Source organism: Anomaloglossus baeobatrachus, chromosome 7 (genome assembly GCF_048569485.1).
Source record: "Anomaloglossus baeobatrachus isolate aAnoBae1 chromosome 7, aAnoBae1.hap1, whole genome shotgun sequence".
Classification (NCBI taxonomy): domain Eukaryota; kingdom Metazoa; phylum Chordata; class Amphibia; order Anura; family Aromobatidae; genus Anomaloglossus; species Anomaloglossus baeobatrachus.
Genome location: NC_134359.1, coordinates 96,184,220 through 96,197,320, shown reverse-complemented (window position 1 = coordinate 96,197,320; position 13,101 = coordinate 96,184,220). Strand labels below are relative to the sequence as shown.

General features: G+C 42.0%; 2 protein-coding genes across 6 annotated transcripts in view; one reads left to right on the top strand and one right to left on the bottom strand.

The window, feature by feature from the left end:
• The window catches only part of UBE2F (ubiquitin conjugating enzyme E2 F (putative)), a 302,268-nt gene that overhangs the window by 32,101 nt on the left and 257,066 nt on the right, over window positions 1-13,101 (bottom strand). For both annotated transcript variants that reach the window (XM_075317487.1, XM_075317488.1), the window contains exon 9: window positions 4,966-5,028. In XM_075317487.1, the coding sequence (XP_075173602.1) occupies window positions 4,966-5,028 (63 nt within the window). The remainder of the gene's footprint in view (window positions 1-4,965; window positions 5,029-13,101) is intronic.
• The window catches only part of RAMP1 (receptor activity modifying protein 1), a 464,674-nt gene that overhangs the window by 338,689 nt on the left and 112,884 nt on the right, over window positions 1-13,101 (top strand). The gene's annotated exons all lie outside the window — the stretch shown is intronic.

Below are 13,101 nucleotides of genomic sequence, written 5' to 3'. Positions count from 1 at the left end.
GTGGAAACAATAAGCAGAGGTACAAAAAACAACTTATCTTGAGAGGAGTTCTGGTAGAGAGCAGGGCTGGTTTCAGAACGTCCTTAACACACAGGACATCAATTGAGCACCGGCAAGGAACAGGAAAAAACTACTCAGTTATACAGTCCCAATCTGAAAGGCCTGATTGCCAATCCTCCACAGGTGTGTGGCTCTCATTCCACAAGTCAACTGCACCGCCAGCACTGACCACAAGAGGGAGCCCAAAACTGGAAAATGTATTCACAACACCACGGCCTGAATGCATTCTCACCACATAAGACTCCACAGCTAAACTAAAAGTATGTTCAAGTGTAATTAAAATTTGCTCAACATATATAGAAAAGTCTGAAATACTTGGAAAATATAGTCTGTTCGTATGAGACCAAAATGTAACTCTTTAGATGTCAGAATACACACCATGTTTGGAGACCAAAAGGTACTACATAACCCCAAAAACACCATACCAACAGTCAAGTTTGGAGGTGGTAACATCATAGTGTGGGGTTGATTTTCAGCATATGGCACTGGCAGACTTCATATGACTGAGAGAAGGATACATGTACAAAAATACAGAGACCTCCTTGATAAAAAAAAAAAAAAAAAAATCTACTGCCATCTATCAGGATGATGACTTGTGTCTCCATAAAGGAGGTGTCTTAAAGTGGTCATCACCAACAAAGGGTTTTATACGAAGTATTAAAAGGAATCTGTCACTTCTTTGATCTTTTTAAACTGTTAATATGGGCATATAGGCTAAAGAATGCTGAAAAAAATCCATACCTTTATGTCTCATATCAGATGCCTTGTTGTGGATAAATCATCTTTTATCACTATGTAAATGAGCTTTTGCAGGTTATGGAGCGGATGCTGCCTGAAAAATAACTCCGCCTTCAGACCTTATTTTAAATAAAAGGGGCAGTGTTACCAGTGTGATGGCCACTCTCTGCTCTCACTGCAGAGCAGTGTGTGATTATAAGGGCTCTTTTCCACTTACGAGAGACTCGCGCGTATCTCGCATCGCATCACCCGCGACGGGCTGCCTCTCTCAGGACAGGAACGGGTCAGCTGCATGTATTTCTATGCAGCTGAGATGCTCCCGTCGGGAAAGGCAGGCTGCCCCGGGTAATGCAATGTGAGATACGCGTGAGTCTCTCGCAAGTGGAATCATGCACTCACTGACACGTCTGCAGGTTCCTCTGAGCTTCAGCCTTCAGCTTGCAGGCAGGCAGTGTTGCAACGTTGTTGAATTGAAGCAGAGCTCAGGGAGCTGCAAAAAATGTGCTTGCAAGAAGACAAATTTCATTTCTCCTGTTGTATGTCAGTTACTTGTCTCGCACTGGTAACATCAGGGGTGGGATTCAAATTTTTAACAGGTTCTCTGTAAACCCCGCCCATTTGAAAACCACACCCATTTTGTTAGCCACACCCATTTTCACGCACTTTCCTCAACCAAAAAATACAAGTAATTTAAAGTAAAATCTCCTTCCCCCTCCTATACTGCCACTCTCCTGTCCAGCACCAGTTGTTCCAGTCACCGTCAGTCGTATTGTATTAAATGATTTTTCTACAGTTTTTAAAAATTATTACTAAAAGGAGCCCTGCTAAAATTGGAATGGACGACCTTCCCCCATACAGATCCCATCCCATTATGGCCTCTTTCCCCTGCAGATCCCATCCCATTATGGTCTCTTTCCCTTGCAGATCCCATCCCATTATGGCCTCTTTCCCCTGCAGATCCCATCCCATTATGGCCTCTTTCCCCTGCAGATCCCATCCCATTATGGCCTCTTTCCCCTGCAGATCTCATCCCATGTGCTCCTTTTCCCCTGCAGATCCTGTCCCATATGGCTCCTTTTCCCATATAGCTCCCATCTTATGTGGCCTCTCCCCATATAGCCAACATATAGATCCCATCTTAATGTGGCCCCTTCTCCCCATATAGCGCTCCCATCTTATGTGACCTCTCCCCATATAGCCACATATAGCTGCCATCTTAATGCGGCTCCTCTCCCTGCTCCCTGCAGATTCGACCCACTGAGCGCTTACCTCCAGGCACCGTCAGCTTCTCCTGTGTCTTCCGTCCTCCTCCCGGCTCTCTGCACGCTGACGCTGACAGACGGCAGGAGGAGGAGCTACCTCCTCACACTGCCTGACCTCTGCAGCGTCAGCGCGTCGCTGCACGCCGGGTCAGGACGCAGACAGGCTCCACTGTACCCGGAAGTGCGACGCGGAGGTACGGGGATTCATTTGTGCTAGTGTCTTAGAGAGACACTAACACAAATGAATACAGGGAACCGGGTCGCCGGAGCGGTTTCTTGCCGGTTCTGGGAACCAGCTGCTATTTTAACAACCGGTGCTCCAGAACAGGACAGAACCGGCTGAATCCCACCCCTGGGTAACGTCCCCTTTTTTTTTTTACAATAATTTCTGGAGGAGCAGGTATCCTGCAGGCAGCAGCCGCCCCATAGCCTGGAAGAGCTCATTTACATAAACTGATAAAAGATGATTTTTCCACAACAAGGCATCTGATATGAGACATAAAGGTATGGATTTTTTCCAGCATTCTCTAACCTGTATACACATAGTAACAGTTTAAAAAGGTCAAAGTGGTGACAGATTCCCTTTAAATATATTTCAATAAGAGTGTTTAGTACTTTTCCCTGTGTCATTTCTCATTATTACATAACTTAATTTATGGACATCTATGGTTTGATTTCTTTGGCTGTGTGGATTGGTTGGATTGTTATCTGGTGAGAAATTAATGTCAATAGCGCCTTTAGAAAAATATTTACTTATAAAATTGGTGATGTGTTAAATACTTACGGTATTTAACAAACTATATACATACATATATATATATATATATATATATATATATATATATGAGAGTATATATGTGGGTATATATTAGATCATGTCTATTTACACAACCCTCAAGCTGTTTATGTAATGGGATTGAATGCTATTGGCTAAGAGGGAGACTGAAATATCTGTGTTCATTTATTAAAAAACAAACAAAAACATGAATTTTATGAAAATAAGGAGACATGTTACCCCATTTTTTGTTTTGGGTGCGCAGTCAGGGAATTAAAATTCTACAGTTATCATTAGAAATGCCCAAGCTTGTAATTGTAGTGGCAGATGACACAATTACAGTGGGTACGGATAGTATTCAGACCCCTTTAACATTTTTCACTTTGTTTCATTGCAGCCATTTGGTAAATTCAAAAAAGTTCATTTTTTTTCTCATTAATGTACACTCTGCACCCCATCATGACAGAAAAAAACCCCAAAAATGTAGAAATGTTTGCAAATTTATTAAACAAGTAAAACTGAAATATCACAAGGTCATATGTATTCAGACCCTTTGCTCAGACATTTAAGTCACATGCTGTCCATTTTCTTGTGATCCTCCTTGAGATGCTTCTATTCCTTTAATGTAGTCTAGTTGTGTTTAATTAAACTGATAGGACTTGATTTGGAAGGGCACACACCTGTCTATATAAGACCGCACAGCGCATGTCAAACCAAATGAGAATCATGAGGTCAAAGGAACTGCCGAAGGAGCTCAGAGACAGAATCGTGGCAAGGCACAGATCTGCCCAAGGTCACAAGAATTTCTGCAGTACTCAAGGTTCATAAGAGTACAGTGGCCTCCATACTCTTTTAATAGAAGAAGTTTGGGACCACCAGAACTCTTACTAGACCTGGCCGTCCAGCCAAACTGAGCAATCGTGGGAGAAGAGCCTTGGAGAGAGAGGTAAAGAAGAACCCCAAGATCACTGTGGCTGAGCTCCAGAGATGCAGTAGGGAGATGGGAGAAAGTTCCACAAAGTCAACTATCACTGCAGCCTCCACCAGTTGGGCATTTATGGCAGAGTGGCCCTACGGAAACCTCTCCTCAGTGCAAGACATATGAAAGCCTGCAAAAAAACACATGAAGGACTCCCAGACTATGAGAAATAAGATTGTCTGGTCTGATGAGACAAAGATAGAAATTTTTGGTGATAATTCTAAGAGGTATGTGTGGAGAAAACCAGGCGCTGCGCATCTCCTGCCCAATACAATCCCAACAGTGAAACATGGTGGTGGCAGCATCATACTATTGGGGTGTGTTTCAGCTGCAGGGACAGGACGACTGGTTGCAATTGAAGGAAAGATGAATGCGGCCAAGTACAGAGATAGCCTGGAAGAAAACCTCTTCCAGAGCGCTCTGAACCTCAGACATGGCTGAAGGGTCACCTTCCAACAAAACAATAACCCTAAGCACACAGCTAAAATAACAAAGGAGTGACTTCACAACAATTCTGTGACCATTCTTGACTGGCCCAGCCAGAGCCCTGACCTAAACCCAATTGAGCATCTCTGGAGAGACCTGAAAATGGCTGTTCACCAACATTCACCATCCAACCTGACGGAACTGGAGAGGATCTGCAAGGAAGAATGGCAGAGGATCCCCAAATCCAGGTTATTGATGACCTATCTTGACACCCAGCACCCCTGCTGATCAGCTACTCTTGGTGCCGGTGGCAGCAGCCTGTGGCTGTAAATGCTCAGTGCCGGAGCTGCTCAGTCTTCAGATAGTGGCCGCGGCCGGGTACAACACATCCGCCTCCTATTTAGATCAACAGGAGGCGGATGTGCAGTACCCGGCCGCTACTACTATAAGACGACATAGCAGCTCCGGAACTGAGTATTTCCGTCCACAGGCTGCTGCCACTGGCACTGAAAACAGCTAATCGGTGGGGGTGCTGGGTGCCGGACCCTGGCCGATGTGACCTTTATCGATCTAACATTCCTAAGGACAGACCATTAATTTAAAAGTAGTGGACAACCCCTTTAAATATATGTCAATTCTCCAGTCATTTGATGCCTTACTTTTCAGAGGATTAATAAAATAAGGAGGACAGAATGAGGGTGACACTTCAGGAACAGGACCCTTACCTTATCTCTCAAATGGTGTTCTGCTGCCTCAATGTTCAAAGGATCATCAAAATTTAATAGATCCTACAAGTAAAAAGAAAATATTTCACAAAGGGATAGAGAGGTTACACAAAATAGGATTGCATATGACACACATTCTGGTTTGGCAAAGTCTCCTGTACTATTGTCAAATAAGGTTAAGATTTTACATTACAAATCGTTCCCAGCTGTAAATGTGCCTGCAGAGCGTTACGCAGAGCTGCACATTACCACTTGTTTCTGACATGAAATCATAACATGTTGCTGCTAGGAACAATATCACTGTACCTCTCATAAACAGACAGCCCAACTCCATGAAATGAAGACATAAGAGCTGTAGTCAAACAGGAGCATGGTCACACCAAGACCAGGTAGTGGTAGGACGGCAGGTGCAGGGCCGGACTATGCAGCATATGTAGGAATGGTTAGATACCATTTAGCCTAGAGCGAGCCATGTATGTTCCTTTTTCTGCAATGACTGCATTTAAAAGGTCTTCCGACCCCTTTCGGTTAGCAGTTAGGTCACAGCAGCGGCCATTGTTTGGCTGCTGTCACCACATGCAGCCGGAATAAACATACAAAAAATTCCGGAGATTGGTCAATTGTTGCAGAATGTGTTGCCCACTTGAAATTATTTTTTTTTCTTAGCTGTTGGAAAACTCTGCAATAATTCCCTTAATGAAAAACTGTTTTATTGGTATTCTACTACTACCTCTATTAAAAATAAAAATCCAATTTTCTTTCAGTTGGCTGATTTGCATTTCTCTCAGTTGGGAATTATTTCGAGGATTTCTTAGTGAAGGACCATTTACTGGTCTATCTTATGTATATGCTTGTATTTCGTCTCTAAAAAATGTAATTAGTTCAATAAACCCTTTATTGTCCATACAGTGGGGAAAATAAGTATTTGATACACTGCCGACTTTTAAAGTTTTCCCACCTACAAAGATTGGAGAGGTCTGTCATTTTTATCGTAGGTTCACTTCAACTGTGACAGAATAAAGAAAAAATCCAGAAAATCACAATGTATGATTTTTAAATTAATTGCCATTTTATTGCATGAAATAAGTATTTGATCACCTACCAACCGGCAGAAATTCTTATAGACCTGTTATTTTTTCTTTAAGAAGCCCTTCCACTCTGCACTCATTACCTGTATTAATTTCACCCGCTTGAACTTGATACCTGTATAATAGACACCTGTCCACACAATCAATCACACTCTAACCTCTCCACCATAGCCAATACCAAAGAGCTGCCTAAGGGCACCAGGGACAAAATTATAGGCTTGCACAAAGCTGGGATGGGCTACAGGACAATAGGCAAGCAGCTTGGTGAGAAGGCAACTGTTGGTGCAATTATTAGAAAATTGAAAAAACACAAGATGACTGTCAATTTTTCTTTATCTGAGGCTCCATGCAAGAACTCTCCTTGTGGGGTAAGGATGATTCTGAGAAATGTCAGGAATCAGCCCAGAACTACACAGGAGGACCTGGTCAATGACCTGAAGAGAGCTGGGACCACAGTCTGAAAGGTTAGTTAGTAACACAGTAAGCCATCATGGACTAAAGTTCTGCAGGGCACGCAAGGTCCTACAGCTCATGCCAGAACCTGTTCAGACCCGTTTGAAGTTTGCCAATGACCATCTGGATGACCCAGAGGAGGCAGGGGAGAAGATCATGTGGTCAGATGAGACCAAAATAGAACTTTTTGGTATCAATTCCACTCGCCATGTTTGAAGGAAGACTAAGGATGAGTACAACCTCAAGAACACCATCCCAACCGTGAAGCATGGTGGTGGAATCATCATACTTTGTGGGTGCTTTTCTGCAAAGGGGAAAGGACGACTGCACCATATTGAAGGGAGGATGGATGGGGTCATGTATCGCAAGCTTTTGTCCAAAACCCCCTTCCCTCAGTAAGAGCATTGAAGATGGATCGTGGCTGGGTCTTCCAGCATGACAATGACCTGAAACATAGCCAAAGTAACTAAGGAGCGGCTCCGTAAGAAGCATTTCAAGGTCCTGGAGTGGCCTAGCCAGTCTCCAGACCGGATCCCAATAGAAAATGTTCGTAGGGAGCTGAAACTCAATGTTGCCCAGCGACAGCCCCAAAACCTGAAAGATCAGGAGAACATCTGTATGGAGGAGTGGGCCAAAATCCCTGCTGCAGTGTGTGCAAACTTGGTCAAGAACTACAGGAAACATCTGACCTCTAATTGCAAACAAAGGTTTCTGTACTAAATATTATAAATAAAAGTTCTGTTTTTTTATTGTATCAAATACTTATTTCATATAACAAAATACAAATTAATTAATTATTTAAAAATCATACAATGTGATTTTCTGGATTTTTTTTTTATTCTGTCTGTCCCAGTTAAAAATAAAAAAATAAATAAAAATAAAAATTATAGACCTCTCCATTTTTTGTAGGTGGAAAAACTTACAAAAACAGCAGTGTATCAAATATTTATTTTCCTAACTGTGTATGAAGCATTATTAGGCTACGTTTCCATGATGTGCGTTTGGTGAGTGTTGATGTTCCAGAATTTCTACACCATTTCTGTACTTGTATTATATAAATAAGGTTAATTGATTTTATCATTGCGTTGTGTGTGGTTTTTTTACATATGCTTTTATCACATTTGTGGCGCTGTGGTTTTGGTCTCTTTTTGGTATCTCATGCTTTCTTTTTGATACCTCCTGGTACTTGGCTACGACAAAACTTTATTGTTATAATTAGATTCAGATTACATTACAGATTTTTTTATGTGTTTCTAGAACTGTAAGATACTGCGTTTTTAACGCAGAGAAAACGCGAGGTATGAAGCATCAAAAACTCACTAAAAGCTCATCGTGGGAACATAGCCATATACATTTTTTTGCAATGTCACTGTCATATAAAGGCAAAACGGCACAGTTTTTCCAGAAATTGCTGTAAATCTGCTATGCACTGGCTATAAAAAGTGCTGTTATCAAGATCATGCTGCATTGAACTATAAGCTTCAGGATGTCTCCAGTAAGGCAAAACGTGCACCTCAAATCCAGTCTGAATTCTCTACGTAGAGTATAAACATGGCACTCCTGTGTTCGGTGCCAAAGTGAGATTCTATACCATAATTGAAAATAGAACTTGGCACTTAAAATTCTGTGTACATGCAATTTAAGTGCAAGTAATCCAATCTATAAATGTAGAAGTTTCAGTCAACACATGACCTTCATCAGTAACGAGTATTGCAGTTGTGTAAGATACAGGAAGTGGTGACGCTGTACAGTAACAGCATCTGCGGCAGCACAAAATAGCGCAATGTCTACATTTATATTTTGGATTGCTTCCACTTAATAAATTGTATCTACACAGAATTTTGAGTGCCAAGTTCTATTTTCAATGAATTATCAACTACATTGCTACATTGAAAATGGTGGAGCTGGGGATCATCCATTCCGTGGAATTTCCTTTGTTGTGTATCTCCACTATTATGGATTATAGGACATTCTACTGCTCCATGAGGACTTCTCATATTAATTTGCACATTGGACTTTGGATTCCCCTTATTTGACTACTATATTATGTGAAATTTTTATCTTTTTCGGGAGCTAGATCAAGCTCCGCCTTATTCTGTCATGTGATGTTGTCAAGTGTTACATCCTATTTGGTTACCCATCCTCTGTGTGTGTCTCCCCCTGTACGCGCGGTGGGACTGGGCCTTCCTCCTTGCTGACGCGACCGCTGTCACTACCGGTGGGTGCGCATGCATGGGATATGGGCGACGCGTCCCTGTTCCCATTCGTGCGCTCCCTCGCCTGACGGCACTCGCGTCACTGATGGGGCGGGCCTGGCTGCATCGCTCGTCACGTGTGAGGGGGGTACACCCGGAAGTAAGGAACAAGCGGGCACTTCAAAACCTCTGATTTGGACGCCTTTGGAAATCGCCTCTTGTCCCTGACGACGCCCTAACCACATGGGTATTTACTTTTGGCGAAACATACATAGGATGGTCTGGGGGCATCATCATGGGGGGATCCCCTAATTTGGGGACAAATCTCTGTTGCACTTAGCACTTTACCATATGCATCTTGATATATACCCTTATGGATAGTATGATTCATATGCTCATTTGCCACTGTGTGCACTTTTTGAACGTTTTATGATTATTATGTGTTCAGTTTACATGCTATCCTCTCCAGTCTGGGGCAATTGTTTAAACATTGGTTTTGCACTTAATAACTACATTGTGCTATACTAATATTCCATCTCTGGCATATGGGTGCTTGCAAATTTTGATACTATCATTGTCCCCACACTCAGGGGTTACTCTCCCTTTCCATGCGGTTTTTAATGTCATTTTTAATCATAGCCTATTTCTTCTTGTGTGTTTTTTGTAATTTGCATTGCTCAATAAATATTTGTCAGATTTTGCACCATATATTACTCCCTTTCTCCTGTATTTTATTTATGCTATGGAGTAGGTGCTGGCTACGGATCGTCCCCCTTCTGGGGCATCCGTAGACCTACATCGTCATAGATGGTTATGAGGAATATTATATACATTGACTAAAAGCCTATAAATATAAAAGGCGTGTCTAAGGCAATGTGCACATGACATCTTTTACAGACAGGCTCCACCTGAAAAATTACTAAAAAAGCAAAAAGAATAAACAAATGCAGAATAATGTAAATATTTCTTGCTGTACGTGCAAGCTTCACAAGGACGGCGGCCTTTTCGCTCCTGGTGGCACTTCCATGTGTCCTGGCTTCTAAAGCCAGGACCTGTGGAAGCACCACCGGGCGCGAACGGCTGCCATCCTTGTGAAGCTTGCATCCGACCGCTGACCCATTTTTTAAGAATATGAAATAAAGTGTTTTTTTTTTTTTTAATAAGGTGAGTGCCACTCCTGTTTTCTTCTTTTTTCTAAGTTTTATGGATAGGGACTGTTTGTTAACGTGAGCACCATCTGTTTACTACTAGGAGTGATCACAGAAACCAATATGCATGATTGCTGCAGAGAAACACTAGACCGTAGTGCGGAACCGCTCTCTGTTTTTGCTATAATCTTAGAGAAGAGTGTCTAAAGATGCTCCAAATCATGCAACATGAGCAGCTAGGATAATTGATGAATTGTGAGACTGGCTAGTTTATGCCATCTACAAAATAGGAGTAGTAAATGAACCCTCATATATTCTTTAGAAAATATGTTTAATTCTTATGCTAGTGAGAAATATTTGCCAGAAAAACATATTAAACACCAATGGTATATGGCTAAATTAGTAACTCTAAGGGTGCAGTTAGATGGCCGTATAAATCGAAGCAAGATCATATCACAATGCTCAGAGTGGCTGGTGGAAAATGAAAAAAAATAAAAAAAAATGTTATTCCATGTTTTCTATTCTATTAAGTCTGTGATATCATCTCAGTGTGGCCCGATTTTTTCCACAGACATATAGACTGAGTGCCATCAGATTCTTGTGTATGTACACTGCCTTATTGATTAAGGTTGGTCTGAGTGCCATCCGATTTGTTTGCAGATAGCACTCGGACCGAAAATATGGTTGTCTGCACAAGTCCTCAAAGTGGATATTTAAGTCTAATGCTCTGCTTCAGTTAAAAGGGTGTTGCTAGACTCACAACCTATCCATAGGATAGGTGAAAAACGACTGAGAGGCCAAGACTCAAAATTGATTGGAGTGGCCTTCACTCATCTGGAGTAAGAGTTATTTGCAGTCATTGGGAACTAACAGGACTTCCCGTCCCAGCAATCAGACACATCACCTATTCTAGTAGATGTAAAAACCTGGCACTCAAGATAAATGTGAATAGTGGTCTTTTATTGAGAACAACTTGTAGGACCAGCACAAGCACAGACGTTTTGGTCTGTTTTCAGAAGGTTTTTAATCGAAACGTCTGTGCTTGTGCTGGTCCTACAACACAGGAGCTCTGCTGAGCCACTCCTGTTCTTGACCTGCGCCAGACACTTTATCTTGCCAAGAACAATGGGATCAAAAGTCAAAAATGGGATATGACGGATCCTTATTTTCTCCCATCATCATCTACAAGTGCATCTCAATAAATTAGAATATCATCAAAAATGTATTTAAGTAATTCAATACAAAAAGAAAAACACATCATATAGAGTCATTACAAACAGTGATCTATTTTGTTGATGATTATGACTTACAGCCAATGAAAACCCAAAAGTCATTATCTCAGAAAATCTGAATAAATTACCACAAAACACCTGCAAAGGCTTCATAAGCTTTTAAAAGGATTCCTTAGTCTGGTTCAGTAGGCTACACAATCATGGGGAAGACTGCTGATTTGACAGATGTCCAGAAGGCAGTCATTGACACACTCCACAAGGAGGGTAAGCCACAAAAGGTCATTACTAAAGAAGCTGGCTGTTCAGAGAGTGCTATATCCAAGCATATTAATGTAAAGTTGAGTGGAAGGAAAAAGTGTGGTAGAAAAAGGTGCACAAGCAACTGGGATAACCGCAGCCTTGATAGGATTGTTAAGAAAAGGCCATTCAAAAATTTGTGAGATAAAGTCCAGCGCAGGAAAGAAGGCACTCTTCAATATAAATTTCCATATGGTTTATTCCATGTGCACACATATAGAGGTAGGTACAGACAGCCCCTGGGCAGGGGAAGAATGACTAGCGACGCGTTTCGACCGTATTACACGGTCTTAGTCATGTCTTCAAAATGTCATCAAAAATTTGGGGGAGATTCTCAAGGAGTGGACTGCTGCTGGAGTCAGTGCTTCAAGAACCACCACACACAGACGTATCCAGGACATGGGCTACAACTGTCACATTCCTTGTGTCAAGCCACTCATGATCAATAGACAATGCCAGACACATCTTACCTGGGCCAAGGAGAAAAAGAACTGGACTGTTACCCAGTGGTCCAAGGTGTTGTTTTCAGATGAAAGTAAATTTTGCATTTCATTTGGAAATCGCGGTCCCAGAGTCTGGAGGAAGAGTGGAGAGGCCACAATTCAAGCTGCCGAGGTCTAGTGTGACTTTTCTACAATCAGTGATGGTTTGGGGAGCCATGTCATCTGCTGGTGTAGGTCCACTGCGTTTTATCAAGACCAAAGTCAGCACAGCCGTCTATCAGCAAGTTTTACAGCACTTCATGCTTCCCTCTGCCGACAAGCTTTTTGGAGATGGAAATTTAATTTTCCAGCAGGACTTGGCACCTGTCCACACTGCCAAAAGCACCAATACCTGGTTTACTAACCACAGTATCACTGTGCTTGATTGTCCAGCAAACTCCTAAACCTAAAGAGAATCTATGGCGTTTTGTCAAGAGGGAGATGAGAGACACCAGACCCAACAATGCAGATGAGCTGAAGGCTGCTATCACAGCAACCTGGGCTTCTATAACACCTCAGCAGTGCCACAGGCTGATCGCTCCATGCCACGCCGCATTGATGCAGAAGGAACCCCGACCAAGTATTGAGGCATTTACTGTACAGACTTTTCAGTAGGCGCCAACATTTGAGTGTAAAATTATTTTCTCAGTTGGTTTTATATAATATTCTAATTTTCTGAGATAATGACTTTTGGGTTTTCATTGGCTGTAAGCCATAATCCTCAACATTAACAGAAATAAACACTTGAAATAGATCCCTCTGTGTGTAATGACTCTATATTATATATGCACTCCCCTTTTTGTATTGAATTGCTGAAATAAATGAACTTTTTGATGATATTCTAATTTATTGAGATGCACTTGTTTGTGGGTCTTTAGATCAGTCCACAGTTTGCAGTGCAGTAGTAATTTCAAAACAAATAAACATGAGAACTATACTTTATAGCAGAAGCACCATTCCATATTCCTTAGGCATCTATCTAATGATGGAGGGGATGTTACCAGCCTTTTCAAGCTACTTAACTTTTACAGTACTTAAGGTACTGTCAACACTTAGCGACGCTCCAGCGATTCCACCAGCGATCTGACCTGGCAGGGATCGCTGGAGCGTCGCTACATGGTCGCTGGTGAGCTGTCAATCAGGCAGATCTCTACAGCGATCAGAGATCAGCCACCAGTGTAACAATGCTGTGCTTGCTTATAAGTTACCCGATGTGTACCTTGACTACGTGTGCAGGGAGG